The following is a 19739-nucleotide window of genomic DNA, read 5'->3' on the forward strand; positions in this document are numbered from 1 at the left end:
ACAATCTAATGGTGAAGCTGGAAGGGATCAGGGTACTGAAATATCACCAGTGTTTCTCCAGTTTTCTGGGTCAGCCTCCCTTTTGAGCCCCTCTGATTACCATTTCCCTCTGCTCCGAGGATGAGAAGTTCCTCCACATTAGAAGGAAGGAAAAGAAGTTGTAACTGCTGCAAGTATTTTCATTCTCTGGGGAAAAGGTAACTACCTATAATTGCTGGCAGCAGCCAGGCAATTAGCTGTTCTCTGAGTAGTAAAAGCATTTTATGACCATCTCTGAACTCACCTTTGAGAATCCCCTTGAGATAGAAGCATCACAATTGGAGGAAACACAGATCTAAAGACAAGGAAAATTGAGGAAAAGCATCTGCACCAAAAACACAGCTACAACCTTCAATCTGGCATTGTGATGGGAATATTTATTTGTTTCTGGAGTTCTTAAAGTTATTTTAGGCTTTGTAAGAGGTTTCAGAGATTGCACTATAAAAATACTGTTATGCTAGACTGAGTCAGAGAGAGCACAATCAATAATGATGCACCAAGACATGGAGTTGTCATAGACTCCACAGACTTTCATTCTGTCTTCAACTTGTTAATTGTGATTAGCTCGTAGTCTTTCCATTCTTCATCCAACAACACTCCAAAGAAGAGTGTGTTTATGTAGTGTAGGGGCTTTCTCTGCTATGAATTAAGGCAAATTTCAAGATTCATGATGTAGCAGACACATTGCTGCATATGATGTTCATTCTCTAAAGGTATTGCAGTCATGATCCTTCATCTGTAAAAGAGATTCTCTGCTGTGCATTCAGAGGTTTATCCATTTTGGTGGGTGTCGCCCTCTGAGGAATTACGTTTGTGCAAGGCATGCCTGGTCATTCCTGATTCTCATTCACTAGGCTGAGTCAACTTCAGTCTCTTGTTCTGGAAATGCAAGTTTTTGTGTATGCAGGGTTTCTGGTGAGGGCCTGCCACCAAGTTCCATCAGCAGCAGGCTGCTCAGATGGAAGGCTGCCTGGTCAGCTTTTGCAGGTGGTGATCATCTGTTACATGTAGCATAAGGAGAAATGAGTAACAGTAATTGTAAAAATCAGTTGGATCTAACAAGTTTGGATTGACTAGGACTCAACTCAATGACGTCTTGTAGGATCTGGAAGTTAAGACCTAGCCTGCTTACTCACCTGCAGCGCACCTGAGGTGAAGGCCATCCTTGGTACTTACTTTTTAATGGGGAATCTCCTCTCCTAAAATGAGAAAGGTTGCACGGAATACAGTTTTATCACAAGGAAGTTAAGCAGTCAGTGATGGATGAAATCAAATACAGAATTCTTGGGACCCAAACTGTGTTTTTCCTAATTGATATTTTCTGTGTAATTTGACATAATCCACATCAAGAAAGTCTGCTGCATTTTTACAATATTCTAGGATATTTTTTCTCAACACCTTTGTACCCTTAGCAATTTGGCAAGTTTAAAAATAGCAAGCACATAGAATATTGCTTCATGAATGACTCCAACTCAGCAAAGGTTTCCTTGCTGTGGTGTATAAATTAGCCAAAAGGTAACAGCTCAGAGGCAAAACTTGGAGTTTATGCAGTATAAAGGGAGGCTCTCCCAGCCTGGGAAATTTATCCTTTTTTAACTGCTGATTTGTCATGTGTAGGGCAGCTGTGTGATATTTATACAAGTGTATTTTAAAGTAGAATATAAGAGATTCCTCAAAAATATCTACAACCAGTAGCCTGTTATAGTAATAGCTACCATGTCTTACAGTTGCATCATCTTCTAAAATTTACTGTGAATAAGCAAAGATAAAATTTTCTGCTCTAAGGAAAAAGAAAAGCTACTTTGGAGTTTGCAATAATGAACTACACAAGTTTACATGAGCTAAAGAAATAGAATTAATTGCCATCTCTAATGATCTGAGTGACTGGGCTTTCCATCTTATATCTGAAATAACTAAGTAGAAAAAGAGGGTGAGTGAATGTGTTTGCTGCTGCGGTGCACTTTCCTGAGGTGGTGAGGTGATGATATGAGGCCAGTACTGAAACATGACTTTTAATCCATTCTTCATTCCGACGAGGGCTTGTTCTGGCCCACCAGCAACTTCACTTCTTGCTTATCTATGCTGGAATTGAGGCTCTCTGCCTCCTTTTCCTGCTCGGGGACGCAGGTGCAGCCCACGGGGATGGTGATGTAATCCTCGGTGTAGACGTAGCGGCCCCCGGCGCAGGCGGGCGTGCGGCGCAGGATGACGGTGGGCATGAACACCGGCGTGCTGCGGAACTGCAGGCTCTCCTCGCCAAAGAGCCCCATCAGGCAGCCTTTGCACAGGCAGTAGGCTTCGGGAATGTACTTAGGGTATCTCGTGGGATCATACGAGATCCTAGAGGGAAGCAGATAAAGATTCATTAGTACCTCTAAAACCAGGTATATTCATCTGGAAATATATCATCTTACATATTATTATAATTATTATAGCATTATAATGATTATATCATGTTTTTGTTGTCTTCACCAGGAAAAACAGCTGTAGCTGTTGCTGTCTGGCTTCTAGTGTGTAAGGTGTAAAGAAAAAAATCATGAACAGGTTACAGAACTGATTAGGTCCTACAGTGCACATGGGAGTGTCTAGCTTTCTGAATTGTAAGATTCAAGGGTTTAATCAGAACGAGTTTTGCAGTTTGGACCAAATGGGTAAACAGAGCATTAAAAAGGACACTTGGGCATTTCTAAGCTTTTTATCTGCCTTGAGTTCTTCAAAAACTGGTACAAATCCTCGTTAACATTATTATTGTTAAAGCCATGACATGATGTTTTAAAATTCAGTAATTTAAATAAAATTGAATTGTACTATTATTTCTGCAATAGATTTTTCTCCCTAGTATATTTGGGGTCATAAATGTGCATTCCCCTTGAAAGCAGAACTCTGTATTGCTTTTCTAATTCATGCCTACTGTATCTTCCTCTAACCACAGAAGAGCAACATTTTCATGCCCACTGCAACTTCCTGGGATGAGGCATCCACAGCTTCTCTGGGTAGTGTCTCACCACCCTCACATCTTAATTCTTCCCAGTATCTGATCTAAACCTGCTGTCTTCCAATTTAACGCTATTATGCCTTGTCCTATCACTCCATGCCCTTGTGAAGAGTCCTTCTCCAGCTCTCTTGTAGGGCCCTTTTAGATACTGGAAAATTCAGCCTGTCTTTATAGGAGAGGTTCTCCGTCCCTTTGAGTGTTTTCATGGCCTTCTCTGGACTCATTCTAACTGGTCTACATTCTTCTTGTGTTGTGATCCCAGAGCTGGATGCAGTCCTCCAGGTGGTATCTCTTAATAGATCTTAAAGTGATCTTAAATCTTAATAGATTTAAAGCAATTTCTAAATTGTGTTTCCCAGGGTTGGCAGCACTTCCTCAGGTATCAAAGTGTTCACCTTTTATCTTTCCAGGCTGTCTCTGAGATGAGAAGAGGTTTCAGGTTTGGAAGAGGCAGAACCCTAAGTCTGCCTCAAGCTGTGACTGCAGCCACTGCTAGTCAACAAAATCTGTTCTTGTGAGAGCAGGCAGCCTGGCTCTCCCTCTCACACCCACCCCTGGGTTGACACTGGTGTTTTTCTGGTCACAGGATTGATCAAGGAACTCATTCAGCTGAGGAGTAACTCCATCAGAAGCTGGGGTTTGGTCTGTCAGCTGTCTTGCCACACATACACACATATACACTCTGCAACAGCAGGCCAGAGTGAACAAGCAGCTTAGGCAGCGACATAAGGGAGCTGCCCTTTTCAGAAGTATTACCAGTTTATCTGGTTAAAGGAAATCTGAAATCACAGCTTTTGCCAAACACAAACTTGATTATCATGTTGTCAAGGAAAATAGACTTTTAAATTAATATATATAAATAAAATTTAAAGAATTTGTTTTCCTCACCAAAAAATCTGACCAGTTCTCTAATAGCCAGACACCTGTGATGTTGCAGATATTTTTTGCAATGCTTCTCTGTCCCATTTATACTCACTTACTTTCTCCAGGAAATACCTTCATGTTACAGGATCTCACACCAGTATGAAATAAAATATGTGGTAGCCAGCAGAAGGGAAGAAAGGAGAACACAGGCCTTTCTACTGTGATACATTCCCATTTCAAACTCATGTGTGAGTAATATCAGTGGTGGATTGTTAAACACACCATGTGTCAAGTTATTGGTATTTCCTCTATTGTATTATCTCTAGCACCTGGTTTATGATGTTTCTGGAAAGCATGAACATGCTTCTGCATGCAAACATGAAAGGTTTCACTGATAACAGGAAAACACTGTCACTGGAATCACGGTCTGCAACCATCTTTCTCCTCCAGATTCCCATGTGGAAAAAGTCAGGTATTAATGGGGTGGGTTTTTTGAAAGATGGTGTGGTTGTGGCATGGTTTTCTACTTTCCAAGGGAAAAAATCTCTTATATTACTAAGTTTAATGTTAATACATCATGTGAGGACTGGAACAAATCAGAGAGAATCCAGACTTAGTGATGAATTCAAAATATAGATGTGGTTTTGCATCCAGACCAGAACTTCAAGGCTGAAGCCTGTAAGTAAAGCCTCCTGAAATTAATACCTGAACTCAAATGTCACTAAAATTTGGAGCCCTATACAAGGTTCTGCATCTTCAGCTCAAACTTACTCAGAAAAGCCGTATAAATAAAACCTCATTTGTGTCTTTCTAGGCAACCCCGACCTGCTTGGGTCAGAGCCACTAAGAAACACCAACCACCTCAAGTCATGTTTTAACATCTCCTGGAAGAAGGTAAATATTTTCTATTGGATTAATTAACCAGGTAAAACTGCATGCTCCATGTTCCTGCTATTTACACCTAAGAGATGGATGGAGCTGGGAAGAGTGGTGGTGAACCAGAGAAGTGCAACTTTTCCTCTGGTACTGAAGTGTCCCCTGCAGCTTGTGTCACTTGGCATCTGCCAATGTGGCACTGCTGCAAACCAACCAGCCCAGACGCTTTGATGAGCCCGTGTCCTGTGAACTCAGGTCACCACGGTGGAAAGCTGAGTCTGCCCTGCCAGCACTGCTGGTTCCCGAGTGACAGGAGCAGTGAGCTGTGCCGAGCTGCTCTGTTCCATCTGCTGGAACAAGCAGCAGGTTTGTGCTGAACTGGAGCTGCTAATGAAGTGTGACTCGGCTGCTTTTCCTTCTGACCCTACGAGCGCTTTGAGAGCTCCCAGTGAAAAACAAACTTCCTGCCATTTATGTACTAAGCCTGGAAACTCAAGAGAAAACTTCCTGTCAGAAGTAAAACTCTTGCAGAGACTTAATCTGCCTTCTCCTGTACTGCTGCTTTTATATGTAGTATTTTTAATAATATTGTCACTTCGTAATTTCCAAGCTTCTGATTCCACAGGGTCAGATGCTGTGCTGGAGCAGGGAGCCGACTCTTCAGAAAATCACTGTTAGCACTGGGCTAACAGCTGGATGTTATCAAAAGTCTAATAAGCAGATCATCATCCCCTTCCTTCACACTCTGAAATACTTAGAGGATTAAGAGCTAACAGCTTTTTTTCCCCCTTGCCAAGACATTTATTTCCCTACAGCAGGTGTTCTTTTGTTCATGTAATGCTTTATTTTATATACAGGCAGCAACATAGGTATTACTACTGTAGAAATAGCCCAATGCTAACTGATTTTCTGAAGAGTTGTACAAATGTGCTCAACTCAAAAAGAATGGCAGCTCTGCATCCCCTTGTATTCTTTCCCTTGGCTGGATCTTTGGGACAGGCACACCGTGCCACATGGTACCATTAAATCCTGGAAAATGCCTTGGGTAAGCTTCTAGAAAATGACTGGAGTATTATTTGAAGGGAAGCCCTCCTGTATGACTGTTCAAACACACTGCAGACAAGCTTGGCTTTTACCACTGAAAAATGACTTGCCTGTATTACTTGTATTAAGAATTTATGTAAATGAGCACTAAACCAAGGATGCTTATAAACTGAAGCTGATTTTTGCAAAACAGAAAAAAACAAGCTGGGCAATGTTTTGGAGAGGGTCTGGCTAACTTGGCTAACATCATCAGAGCAGCACTGACAATAAAAGTTAAATCTTTGTAAATTAACCATTAGTAGATGCAGGATTAGGCCCCAGAGGCAAAAACAAAAGCCACAGAATTTGGAAATTCAGAAACATGGATGACTTCTTGAATACACATAAAGAAATTTGCTGAACTCATGTAGAAATGTGTTTGCAAATTAGTTATGATTGTTATTGTAGCCTTAAGACGACAGAAAATAAAAATAGAGCTGATATATACAGCTGGTTAATGAATATCATCTGTGCTCTGCAGCACCATGAATGGAATCACAAATTAGCACTACCTGTAAAAGTGCTGCTGACTTCAGCAGGATCAGATTTTTCAAGGTTTGCTCTGAGCTTTATGATCAGACCCCCACAAAAGTTTAGGCAGACATTTAAAATTAATCCTTTTTATAATGGCTCTTGTCCATGAGCAACTTTTCTGTGCATCTGTGGAGCTGTGCTTGCCCTGCTAATGATTCACCATGATTGTGGCTTCTGTAAATGTTAACAAGGGCATGATCCTGTGCTGTCAGCAGGGTCTGCAGGCCCAGCCATACCATTAATTCTTGTCAAGCAGCTCTGACCCATAGCAGTAGCCAAGTGGCCCATGCCAGGAACTCCTTGTACAAGCAGGCTCCCTGGATTTCATTGACTGTCCATGTAATACTGCTAGAATGGACAAGCACAAGCAACTCCTGGATAGGTGTCACAAGCTGGCACACAGTCAGCCTGATGATTTCATGGAAGGATGATTTCAGGGCAGAACTCCTGCTGCTGGCTCTATTTTTTAAAAAAAGCTGGGTAATTTGTAGCCCAACTTCCTGAACTGCTGAGCAAATCCAGCGTGCTCACTGACTTCAGGGAACTCTGCTGTCTCTTTATAGCTCTGCAGAGCAAAGAGTGATTCACGTGATTCAGCTCTGTGCCCTGAGTTATATACTGATCTCCTGTGGCCACCAGGATGGAATTTCAGTATCAGACACATGAACAAGTATTTTCTCCATAACTTTTGCCTTAAATACCACCTGTTGGTTGCTGCTAGCATCAGGGTCAGGGACCAGATGGATCTGAGGTGCAATCCATGTACAACTCCTGTATCTCTGGTTTGCAGCAAGCCAAAAGTGATGTAAGTCTTGATTTTTGTGTAACCAAATTAAAAGACCAAGTAATGGAAAATAAACAGTAAGCACAGAGCAAAGATAAGCAAAGAAGCCACACAAGGATTATCTGAGCTTTGAGCCAGTCAAACCTAATTCTTCCACACTTAAACAGAATGACAGGTTTGGGATACAGATGATGCAGTAGAGTCAACATTATACACAGTTCTCTAAGAAATATATTTGATTCTTTCTCATAAATGCTGATGTGAAAAAATTCCAGTTGACTTGGACTGAACAGTCATGTGAACAGAAGAATTACAAGCAGCAGCGTTAAACAGCTGGGAGCAGGTGCCTGGGGAGATATTCAGGGGAAGGTAAGTAGAGCCAGGCTTAATATCTTTATTATTAATGACCTGGAATAGGCAGTATAAACAGTATGTTAATGAAATCTGCAGATGGTAACAATGGGAAATGCTGCAACGCCAATGAAGACAGAGAAACAGCATGAGGTATCTCAGGCATTAAAATGCATGTCAAAAAGAAAAAAGAGCCTTTATGCACAGAGCAGGAATGAACTGCACTGTAAGTCTTTAGGTGCAGAAAAGAGCAGGATGTGTGTGAGACGCTGGAATGGGACAGGCACCTTGATGCAAATTTCAAGTAGCCAAATTCAGCCTTTGAGCAGTTTCCTATCAGGGCATACAAGAGGGGTCTGCCCACAGTGAGTTTATTTATGAGCATTCACCACTAGAACAACTTTGGTGATTCAGAAGGCAGTGCAGGAGACAGCAATGAATCTGTGAAGGGGAGCAATTTACGAGGGAAAAGAATTAAAAGCAAGTAAGCTTGTTGAGAAAGTGCTGTATGGCAGATGGCTGTGTGCAGCTTTTCAGATTAACACTCCGGCCATGGAGAAGAAATTGATGGGATTGTATAAGTGAAATTGGTTAACCATCGACAAAGCCAAATGGGACATTACTTGCAGTCTTTAATGGAGAGCTGTGTGTCTCTCTCAAAGACATGGAGTAACTCTAATAGGATTAAGGAGCTTCCAGGGTACCCAGCTGAAGACCATAGAACAAAACATATATTCATATCTAGCTTCAAAATCTATGAGATAGCAGGTGACAATAGCTAATGCACTTTAGCAGTCTTATATTTTACATTTTAATTACACATCTTGAGGTATCTGTTGCTGTCTCATTGCATGCTAATGATACAGTAAAAATGCAGTCACAAAAATGAAGCTGTAAATGAGATCTGTTAACTAGACAGAGTGCTCAGGCCTCTTTACCCTAGAGAAACATTTTCCCCTCTGAATATAATTTTAGATTTTGCTTTTAATGGTGTAATACTTCTTCCCCACTATCTTTAAAAATTCCTAGCTTGGAGATGTCATCAAGTTACTTGTATGTGAATGGTTAGTGGTCTGTCTGAAAACACTTGGATGAAAAAGTACAGTGGATTTACTTTTGTAAGCCAAGCCCCAAAAAGCAGCTGGTTCTCTGTTAAAAAGTAAGCCTATACAGAGCTGCAGCTGAAAATAAATACCTGCCCAATGAGACGTAAGGACAAAGGCACTGTTTTCTAACCAGAGGAACAATTTTCTGATAGCACTAGTATTTTGCAAAACCACTGTTAAAAATACCTGAGCCCAACTGTAGGTGTTTTGCTCATGGCATTTGTTTTGTGCACTCTTAGGTAGCTTTAAAATCCTCAGTTTTCTTAGAGGAAATGTATTGCTAAAAATACTTTGCTTATGAAAGGCTTACTGAGCAAATAAACCATCTTTCTCTCAGTAGGATTACTTCTTACACTAAAAGCGAGCAAAACCCATGCCATAAAATAAATATTTATTGGAGAGCCTAACAAGGAGATAACTGTTTGCTGAATACACAGGAGCTGCATCAAAGTATATACCAGGGATAATGTATAAAAAGTAACAAGAAAGTCAGTTCCTTTTAAGTTTGCACGTTTTAGCTTCCTGTTGTCTGCAGTCCTTTACAGAAAGTTGTAAACAGAACTCAGTCTTATTCAAACCACCAGAAGGCTTCATAGTCTTCTGAGAATGTGATCACACACTGGGTTTAGTGTACTAGAACAGTGGTTTCCAAGCTTTTCCAGAGCTTCCAATAGAAGTGCAGGCCCTTGTTTTGTGTATTAACCAGCCTCACAACAAATTTACTTTACTTTGTTGGTTTTATGCCCCCTAAAAATATGCCAGTCCCTGTTTCCACCTCAGAGGAAGGAGGTTTGCAAAGCACAGGTTGAAAACACAGGTGTAGAATACTGCTGTACTCATTCCTTGCCTATGGTCCTACAGCAAAGGGGACATGGAGCCCTTGGGACTGTTTGGTAGGTGAGGATATGGCTCTGTTGGTGGGTGACCGGAACACAGACTGTACCCTGAAGTCTTTTAGAAACAGCCGAGTGTCTGCAGTCACATTTTTGGGAAAGCATCTGAGCCCCTCTGTGGCTGCTGCAGAGTCAAGAGGTGCTTCTTTGGTGGGGGTGGTCCTTTGCTGAGGCTCCTCTGATTGTCACATACGGCAATTTGCCCAAGTGACTTTTTGAGGGTTGTCTGTGCTCCCGGGTGGGTGTGGATGTGGGTGTGATCTCCATCTCACAGCTTGCTCCACCTCATTCATTTACCTTTTTGTCCATTAGACATAGCTTGTGCCCTCACACAAGCTGTTTTTACATAATTACCTTCTATCGCCCACTTCGACGTGTGTTTTAGCACCTTTCCTGGCTGCTGCCCGGTGCCGCCGCCACCCCTCGCCTCCCTCGCCGCCCCGGCAAAGCCGGCGGAGCCTGGCGCTCCCGGTCCCGCACGGGGACCCCGCCCCGGCTCCCTTCAGCCCTCCGGGCCCCCGAGGCGGCCGCACCTCCCTTCCCCGGTGCCCAGAGTCACCTGTATGCCCAGGGCGATGCGCTGCGCAGGTTGACGGGGAGCCGGACCCTCTTGTCGGCGGGCGGCCGTGCCCCGGCGGGGCAGCTGGCGTTGTGCTGGCGGCCGGGCGGCTCGGGCTGCAGGGTGTGGTGGAAGGCGCTGAGCATGCCCGCCGCCAGCCGCCCGTACAGCTGCTCCAGCAGCTCCTCGGGCCGCTCGCCGCAGCTCCGCGTCCGCGCCGGCCGCTGCTTGGGCGCCCTGGCGGCCTCCGGGCGGAGCGGGAGCAGCGCCGCGCAGAGCAGCGCCAGCAGCGCCGCCGGCGCCGCCCGCACCTGCAAGGACGCCGCCGTCAGCGGGGATGGGGACAGCGGGGACACCGCGCCCGCCCGCCCGCCCGCGCCCGCAGCCCCCCGCCCGCAGCCCCTTACCCTGCCTCGCTGCATGGCGCCCGGGCTGCTTCTCCTCCAGGGAGCCGGGGAGAGCGGCGGGCTGCGGCGCCGCGCCGTGCCACTGGCTCTCCCGGCGGAGGAGCTGTTGGAAAAGTGCCCCGCGCCTCACTGCATCTCCCCTGGCCTCGCCTGCCAGGAACATGTTCGGCGGCGCTCACGGCGGCGGCGAGCGCTCGGCGCGGGCCGGTCCCGCATCCCAGCGCGGCCCCGGGGACACCTCGCGGGCACGGGCGGGCACGGACGGATCCGGGCCCCGGCCCCGCCGCCGCCACCCCGCCGAGCTACCGACCCTGCGCGCCCCGCAAGCCCGGGGCTGCCGTCGGGAGCCCCGCTCTCCCTCCTACCGCACCGGCGGCACGGGCGGGAGCCGGGCTGTCCCCATCCCCGCCGGGACACGGCGTCCAGTGGCACTCTCTGGGCCAGGGCTCGAGACTGAAGCAGAGCCAGGGCGATTTGGCCCAGTCGGAGCCAAAGTGTCAAGGCTGATGTGAAAAAATGTGGGGATTTACAGCTGGAGAAGGGACTGCTCTAGCCCGGACTCTCCCAGTCACTTTAGGGCAGTTGGCACTGTCCCTCATAGGAGTTCATGATTTCTGACTTACCCGACTCCAGGTAGCACCTTTGGCACCTTTCTCCATCCCAGCTGTGCCGTTTCTCCAGCAGGCACCGAGGTGTTGATGTCCAGCATGAAAGCTGGGCCTGATCCTCCTTTCCTCCTGCCCAGGAGGCCTGGGGCAGACACCCAGGGCAGAGTCACTCTGCTGGCTGCAAGAGAAGCCCCTTCAGAAGAAGAGAAATTGGCATTGTACCTACCTAAAGGAGGTTGAGGTGAGTCTCACCTCCAATGGCTTCTCCACCTATTCTGTACTTTTAAAAACACATTATACAATATAATCATGGTCTCTGTGGGTCTCACAACCCACAAAAATAAGACTATAAATAGTACTCTGGCTCATAAAAGATGTGATCCACTGAAATGGTGTGCATTATAAACAGACTTTAGAATTCATCACTTGAATCAAGTGATTAAGTCCTCCACATCTATTGAGGCATTAGGATAAGGATAGTTAAATATGGAAATACAGGTTAGGAATAATGGGAAAAGGGATCATAAATTATACAAAGACTGAGAAACCCCAACTTGGTACCACAGAAATACAAGATATCAACTTCACCAAACAGGCTGGAGTTGAAACAGAATGGTCTGGCATTCATAAATGTAATGAAGTGTCTTGATTTTGTGGTTTCTGAAAAGTCATGCAGTTAAATCTAACTATGATTTTTAGTGATTTTTATGCCATATGCATCACAGATCAGTATCACTTATTAGCAGTATCTTGACCTTTAACTGTGTGGGATTTGAGACAGATTTCAGCTCTGAGAATGGACAGTTTTAAATTGAATTCCAAACTCTCCTCTGCACTCCTATCCTCAAGCTAAGGACTGGGACAAGGTGTGTGTCCATTTAGCCTGGTCCAGTCTAACCCCTGACCATGCACCTGGCCTTTTGTTACTTGACCACCTTTGAGTGGTGTGTGTGGCAACATGGCAAATATTTATCACCATAGGTCTTTTTATATTGCTCTTCCTGACACCAATCAGCATCTTCAGAAATTTCAGATATCTGAGTAGCATGAGGATGTCACACTTGGCTTTGCAAAATGTGAGTTTTATTTACTTCCTTTATATGCATCAACATTTCTGGGAGAGGCCTGCCTCAAAAAATGAGAGCAGATGAAAACAAAACAATGGCACAGACATTAAATTGCCATTGAATTTAAGGCTTTATGTCTTATCTAGGCAATATTCTAATTCTGTATGACATTTGCATTGTATTGTCTTTTGAAAAATCACATTGATTCAAATAATAAGAACCACAGGTCAGCAAGTGAGATTCCATTACAGAGGAACTCAGAGAACAAGACTATGCCAGTTCTTGTGGCATAGTCTACCCTAGAGACATGTAAGTCATAAAATATTCCCTAATACACTTTGGCAACTTAGGTTCCTCCATGACCTTAAGAAATTACTAGCCAGTATCTTTGTCATTGGTGTTAATTTTGAATTTTCTTAGAATTTGAGAGGGATTTAAAATATCTATACAAATGAAATATTGAAAAAATATTTAGTAATATGAAATCCATCCTGAATTTGATATAATACAGGTTATTTCAATCCATGGATTCAGAACTATGTCTTTCACTTTTACCTAATATTCTAAATGTTCTTTCTGGAGATTGTCATTCAATATTTGTATTTGGGACTGGTATCTACCTCTCTCCTGAGTTTATTACCACAGTGATCAGTGTCAGATAATAAGTTCAGTTTCACAAATTCCTGCTATGAGAAAGTTAGGATGTTCCAAAGAAAACTAAGCTCAGCAAGTGAAATGTCACTAAAGACATTTTTAGTGAGTTCATATAAATAAGAAGAAACTTTTTCTGCAGCTGATTCCACCAGAGAGCATTTCATGCCATGTTAAACACTGAAATGTGTTTAACGAAGGACACACCAGGTTTGTCTTCAACCTTACATTGTTACTAACAGCTGGAGAAAAATGTGTCATAGCAGGAGAAAAATATCCTTTTCAAATATGTTATCATCAGACCATTATGATAATTTGGGAAATTGTTTCAGAACCATTGGAATGATGGTGAAAACCTGACAGTAAATGTAAGAATGCAGCTCCTTCCAGACACATTAATCCCCAAGGAGCAGCGTTGTCAGGATGTTTTCTGGTTGGGGTTGTTGTCTTCCATAGCTGCTGTGGCACACACAAGAGCCAGTTTCAGATACTATGGTTCACACATAAATAAATCACATTATTGTGACAAGCACTACAAAAATGGCAGAATTGCTCTACACTGGCATATTTCAACTGCTTATTCCCATCCTGCTACAGCATTAATGAGATCCTGTCTCTATCTGAAACAATGATGTGAAAAAGGTTTTAAAAATCATCATACAGACCTTCAAGTTGAACAACTCAAGTTGTCGGGTGGAACAAGCATTCAGCTGACATCCCCAGCAGATATAAATTTTCAGAGAAATAATTTAATTACTCCCCAAAGAGTAATTCTGTCCTTCTGCCTCACATTCTGTTTGCAGATAACCTGTCACCCAAACTCTTCTGTTCCCATTCATCTTCCCTGCAGTTGTAATACCACTTTGCAGTGTCCTTGGCATGGCATCTTCTGCAGCAGCATCTCAGCACATTTTACAGTTGTTAGGCAATTTAACTATGCAAAAGTGAATTCTTGAGAAGTGCAGAATCTTCCGAAGACTTCATTTTGCCAAAGGGGAAACTGAGGAGCAAACAGGTTAAAAATAGCCTTTTTACCATAAAGTTGATCATCTGTGTCCTTGACATCAAGAATAATAAAAACTTAGCAAATGAGATTAATTTCTTAAGATCTCATACTACTCTCGCAAAGGAACCAAGAGAAACAGCCCTTTATCATAAACTTTTATCATGAAACTATTTCTTGGCAATTTTGGATGCCCCATCCCTGGAAGTGTTTGAGGCCAGTTTGGATGAAGCTTGAAGAAACCTGGTCTAGTGGAAGGTGTCCCTGCCCACAGCAGGTGGGTTGGAACTGGATGATCTTTAAGGTCTCTTCCAACCCAAGCCATTCTATGATTCTATGAACTATACCTTTGTACAATTTTCAATTCCTATTTTACTCCGCAATAGCTTTGTTTTAGAAGTAATAAGTCATGTAATCTGACAAAGGATGTTCAGAGAAAAACATGAAATATGTGATTAAGAATGTTTTGATGCTATAGAGCTAGGCTTGTTCAGAAATAAATAAAATACTACTCAAGTAGTCATTTCTATTTGGCTCCTGTACAAAGAAATGTTTTTCATACATGCAAAGAGAAAGGTAACTTGGTATGTAAAGTTCCTACCCTGAGGAAGACCTCAAGTCTAAGAGGTCAGCTGAGGATTGTTCAATATTGTAAAATAGATCTTTTCATGATGATAGAAGCTAAGATACCTCATGCATCAGTTTCTCGAGGGGGTCAGAATTTTCCTAGGTTTAATGTTACTGCTCCTCTAACATAAAATAATAAATTAATATAATAGCAGGAATCTTAAATTATTAATTGACTAATTCCACAATGATAAACACAAGATGGGGTTTAAATGCTGCTGGAAGCACATACCTGCATTGTGTGGCTTCTGGAGATGTAGTCTGTTTTGTGCAACCAAGCCTGAAGAAAAATTTCTACTTGAATTTCATGGATGAAAGTGATTTAGCTCATTCAGGTTTCAACTCCTGTGGTTTCTAAGACCTATCTCAGGACTAAGGGCATCCTACACAGCAGCAGGGAACACCAACTCACTGCATCCAAGCTAAATACCAACCAAGGACAGGGTCAGGGACATCATATCAACACAGTGCATAATCCTATATAACCCAGGTAATTATTTGAAAAGAGCACTCCACATTTCCTTGGAGAGCTAAGCTGCCTGAATCACACAGGTGTGCTCACCTCTGGGACAGACTGAGGCATTCCAACGTGGTGACCCAGCACTTTGGAGACGTCCATGCAGCTTCTTTCTCAACAGATCCCAGTCGTATTCATCTCCATCAGGGATCACTCTTGTGCCTTCAGTCCAGTCTTTGAGTCTTGTGTTCTCTCATACAGAACATCTTACACCAAAGAAGAAGGATGATGCACTGAAGCTGCTTCCAAAGAATGGCTCCTGGCCCAGGCTTACCTTTGGATCATGCAAGCCAATTGTCTGGGAGATGAATTGTCATGGTCCAAAACTGTGCTACTGTGCACTGCTGTGCTACTGGTCTTACAGAACAGCTGGGTACACATCCCCTCCTCTGCTCTGGGCTTGCCTGGCAATGTTCTAGTAGAGATGCAGCCATAGTGAACACGGCTTTGAAGTGGATGAACCTGGGCTACATAATTTTGACTGTCAGCAGGACTCATTATTCCAGTGTTGGAGCTGGATCACATGGCTTTCTGTCAGTTCAGAACAAGCTCAACTGTGCTTGCAAAATAACATGCAAATTCATCATAACCCAAAGCATTATATAATCAGATCCTCATGCTATAGGAAACAGCATGTTCCAGAAGTCCCTGGGAGTCTGTACACAGGAAACAACATGTTCCAGAACTGCCTGTGAGTTTGGTGCAGGGCTGGAACAAAAGTGCAATTGTTTGTAATCCACAGAATTTTACCTAATGTAGTTATGCATCTGGGCAAACTGAATCAAGAAACTGGTGCTGATCAAAATCTCTCTGATATTGATCAGCAGGAGTGTTTCTATAGACTTAAGTTGTGAACTGTATCCCAAGGTATTGGTACTTCATGCCACTTTATCTTAGACATGCCTATGTGATTGCAATTTTTGATTAGATGCTGTATTGGGTTTGCGTGGCCAAACTTTGGTAGTGGGGGCCTACAGGGGTGGCTTTTATGAGAAGCTGCCAGAAGCTTCCCCAATGTCCAGTGGAGCCAATGCCAGCTGGTTCCAAAATGGACGTGCTGCTGATTAAGGCTGGACCTATTAGAAATGGTGGTAATGCCTCTCAGATAATATATTTAAGAAGAACTCTGTAAAAAGTTACTGCACAGATGTAATTGCAGCCAGAGAAGAGGAGGGTGAGAACACATGAGAGGGACAGCCCTGCAGATACCAAGGTCAGTGCAGAAGGAGGGGCAGGAGGGGCTCCAGGCACTGGAGCTGAGATTCCCCTGCAGCCCTTGGTGCAGAGTGAGGTGAGGCAGCTGTGACCCTGCAGCCCATGGAGATCCACAGGGATGCAGAGATCCACCTGGAGCCCATGGAGGAGCCCATGCTGGAGCAGGTGATGCCTGAGAGGAGGCTGGGGCCCGTGGGAGGCCCCTGGGGAGAGGAGCCCATGCTGGAGCAGCCTGTCCTGGAAGGGCTGCACCCTGGGGAAGAGTGACCCACGCTGCAGCAGTTTGAGGGGAACTGTTGCTTGTGAGATGGACTCACACTGGACAAGTTCATGGAGAACTGTCTCCCATGGGAGGGACCCCGTGGTGCGGCAGGGGAACAACTCCTCTCCCTGAGCAGCAGGAGAGGCCACAGAAGACATCATGACCCCCATTCCCTGTCTCCCTGAGCCTCACTGTGGGAGGAAGTAGAGCTGAGAAGAGAGGGGTGGGCGGAAGGTGTTTTGAAAGTTTATTTTACTACTCATTATCCTGCTCTGATTTTGTTAACAATAAATTCAATTAGTATCTCTAATTTAAATCTATTTCACCTCTGATGGTCTTTGGTGAGTGATCTCTCTCGGTCCTTATCTCAACCCATGAACCCTCTGTTATATTTTCTCTCTCCTGCTCAGTTGCAGAGGGGAGTGAGAGGCTTCAGTGGGTGCCAGGCATCCAGCCAGGGTCAACCCACTGGAGTCTACTCAAATGTCTTTGTGTTAGAAGACCATGGCAGTATCTTTCCTACCTTCTCTTCTTTGTCTACGCTCCCTGCCAGAGTCCCATTTATTGTCTCTTACTGTGATTAACTCTGATACCTCATGCCACTGCAGTCTGGAGCTGAAAATACTCCCTCCTGTGTGGTACATTGCATCCTGGTGTCTTCCAAGACTAAGCCTGACAGAAAGAACTACCACGACATCCAGGAATCTGTCATTGTACAACCAGAGCAGTAGATACAGCAGGACTGAGGAACAGGCAAGAGAGACTTGCAGAAATAAGGCAGCTGTCATCCACTTCCTTCTCATGCTCTTTTCCATCCCTTAGAAGGATCAGGCCCCAGAGCTTACCTTGTCTTTCTTCTTTGGTGAGCCCCTTGGGGTGTTCCATAAACAGCACTGAACACATTCTGCTTGTACCATCAGGTGGAAGTGGTGCAATCCCAGATGAAACACTGCTCTGGTCCCATGGGAAGCATGCAACACACAAAGCAGCTCATACACCCCACAGGACACTTCTGACCACTGCAGACATCCTATGAAACTGGGCAGCATTTCTAAAACCTGAAAAAACATTTCATGAAGATACGAAGAGACTTCTCCACTGTCACTGGCAAACAGTCTGAGCAACACTGAGAAGGAACACTGAAAATTTCAGAAGATTGAATTCTTGCAATTCAAAGTGCAATAACCAAAGCCTAACTATTAAACCAAACTCATGCCAGGGTTCCAAAAACAAGCCATCTCAGTGGACTAGTTTTGCAAGTATTTATTAGGAAATTATGAGCACCTGACTAATATTTTTCATCTCCCCAAAGTGATCCCTACTACAGGAATTTAACAGGTCTCAGTAACTTCAGATCCAGCTTGTTCAGTTCATAAGCAAAATGGTGATTTCTGTAACTAATTTTGCCCATACTCAGGTTAGGCTGTAGAAAACTACCACTGTGTGGTCAGTGCCACAGTCTCCAACATAACACTCAAAAGCTGCTGTCTAATTAGCGATTCTGAACAAACTAGGCTGAAATCCTGAGAACTCTGATCACTCAAAAAAAAAAACCCAACAAAAATAAGGACATTTTGCTGAGAGACTGCAAAAATGGTCCTAGTTCATCTAAGAGTACGCTAAAATTAAGATGCTTTCTTTGGTATCAGTGCAAAGTGATTCGCTGAATTGGGACCTTAAGGAAGACCAAGGTCGTACCCAGCTTTTTCAGGTCAGTTCACAAGACTTAAAAAATTCTGGCTTTGGATGAAAGATACAGGATTTTTGACCTTACAAGCATTGCTTCGAGGTATATTGCATTGAAAGATGAAATTTTAGAGGCTTTTCTCTCTAATATTATCATTGTATGTATCTCTGAAAGCAAAAGCTTTACACATTTGATACAGCTTGCAATGTGTTTGAGTACTTGTGTAGATCTTATGCATGAGTAAAATAACCTCACCATTATTTTTTTAATCAATCACAGAGGACACTGCAATTACAAATCCAAGTTTTTAACATAAGGTACCACATGTTCAAAGTATTTAATGAATAGTTTATAAAAATCCACTACAAAATCATCATGAATGAAAAGTGTTTCAGCTAAAACTTTTACAAGGATTAAAAAAAAAGATGAGTGGCCCATATGCTATTCTGGAAGCAGATCCTCTCCTAGTTCTTCATCAGCAAAATCATCTTCCTCCGTTCTTTTTCTTGCTGCTGTTTTTGGTCTTTCTGGTTGTGGGCCAAGTGGATCTGCGTAGGAGGCATCTAGGGTTTAAATAAATACATGTGAAACAGTTACAAACTATTTTAGCTTTAACTTTAGCTGGTTTTAAACATACAAAATTAGGATGTATGTAAAAATACAAGATTAGGATTTAGCACTACACATCTGTGTCTTTGAAATGCAGACCAGAATGAGCATGTGAATGCTGAAGGAGAACAAAACACTGCATTCAGGAACTGAGGCAGGGCACAAGAGCAAAGTTCCAGAGTTCTACTGATGGAAGCCTCTTGGTGTTTTTTCTAATAAATTTCTCTTATTATACTACAGTGAGAAAAAGACTTGGAAATGTGCAAGGAACAGCAAGACTGATGACTTGTATGAGGAATGGCTTTTTAGGAAGTACCACATTCCACATGAATTTGAGTTTTTAAACCCCTTTGAAAATCCAGTCTTATTGAAGAACCTATGACTGCAGAATGGCAAGAACTGACTTAAAGGACACAGCAGACAGATACTGAAAGTAATGTTAACAAGGGCCACACTTCTTAATATTTACAATTACTTTATAGTGAGCTCTGAAAATGAAGTGAAAGCCTCATTTTCATGGGAAAATGTTTCCCCAATTATCTAATTTTACATACTCTTCCAACAACTTATATTTTTTCCTCTCTCCTTATTTCTCCTCTCCCTGAGGACCATGAAATTAAAAAAGGTATAAGATGTCCACTTGCCTATTTCTTTACTGCTGCTGCCTTCATAGGGTTCATTTGTTCCAGGCAGAAGTTTCAGTTTGGCACTCAGTCTTTCCCCTTTGGTACCACCACTATCTGGGGAACAGGAAAAAGAAAAAAAAAAGACAACATGCTGTTATGTTCTGTGAAACCACGATACAAGAATAACACCAATTCAGCTACTACTGTCAAACTGGACTTGGATGAAACCATCTTTTCATGACAGACACAGTACTCATTTGTAATAGTGGTCTTTAAAACACAGTGGACACTGTGTCCACACGTGTGTGTGTTAACATTTTTTAAAAAATATATACAGCCTTATGACTTTGGAGTAAACACATTAAAATATTTCTGC

General features: G+C 43.3%; 2 protein-coding genes across 6 annotated transcripts in view; both read right to left on the reverse strand.

The window, feature by feature from the left end:
• Positions 1-396: 396 nt before the first annotated feature.
• IL17D (interleukin 17D) lies at positions 397-13797 on the reverse strand. Of its 3 annotated transcripts, XR_011680244.1 has the most exons (5): positions 13483-13797; positions 11115-11277; positions 10085-10395; positions 1176-2379; positions 397-1037 (listed from the first exon to the last, which is right to left on the reverse strand). XR_011680244.1 is itself a non-coding variant. In XM_071434104.1 (4 exons), exons 2-4 carry the CDS (start codon positions 11148-11150, stop codon positions 2064-2066), a joined length of 663 nt encoding a protein of 220 aa, XP_071290205.1. In that variant the 5' UTR covers positions 11151-11277; positions 13483-13797; the 3' UTR covers positions 397-2063. The 3 variants fall into 3 exon arrangements, 2 of the variants coding, with proteins under 2 accessions (XP_071290205.1, XP_071290206.1); XM_071434104.1 differs by having other exon boundaries at positions 397-2379; XM_071434105.1 differs by lacking the exons at positions 11115-11277; positions 13483-13797 and adding an exon at positions 10492-10935 and having other exon boundaries at positions 397-2379.
• A 3887-nt stretch (positions 13798-17684) lies between these two features.
• Positions 17685-19739, reverse strand: part of IFT88 (intraflagellar transport 88) — a 43475-nt gene continuing 41420 nt past the window's right edge. For all 3 annotated transcript variants that reach the window (XM_071434094.1, XM_071434093.1, XM_071434095.1), the window contains 2 exons: positions 19382-19477; positions 17685-18691 (listed from right to left, as the gene is read on the reverse strand). In XM_071434094.1, coding sequence (XP_071290195.1) covers positions 18570-18691; positions 19382-19477 — 218 coding nt within the window. In that variant the 3' untranslated portion in view covers positions 17685-18569. The remainder of the gene's footprint in view (positions 18692-19381; positions 19478-19739) is intronic.

The sequence above is a fragment of the Agelaius tricolor genome, unplaced genomic scaffold (genome assembly GCF_023055355.1).
Source record: "Agelaius tricolor isolate 1412-34295 unplaced genomic scaffold, bAgeTri1.0.p SCAF_9, whole genome shotgun sequence".
Classification (NCBI taxonomy): Eukaryota; Metazoa; Chordata; class Aves; order Passeriformes; family Icteridae; genus Agelaius; species Agelaius tricolor.

Excerpts from the sequence above, each read along its gene's own strand:
- IL17D (XM_071434104.1), bottom strand. The coding sequence starts at position 11,150 with ATGGAGAAAGGTGCCAAAGGTGCTACCTGGAGTCGG. Across the intron at positions 10,396-11,114 it reads AAGGTGCTACCTGGAGTCGG|GTGCGGGCGGCGCCGGCGGC; the intron begins GTAAGTCAGAAA and ends GCGTCCTTGCAG. Across the intron at positions 2,380-10,084 it reads GCATCGCCCTGGGCATACAG|GATCTCGTATGATCCCACGA; the intron begins GTGACTCTGGGC and ends GCTTCCCTCTAG.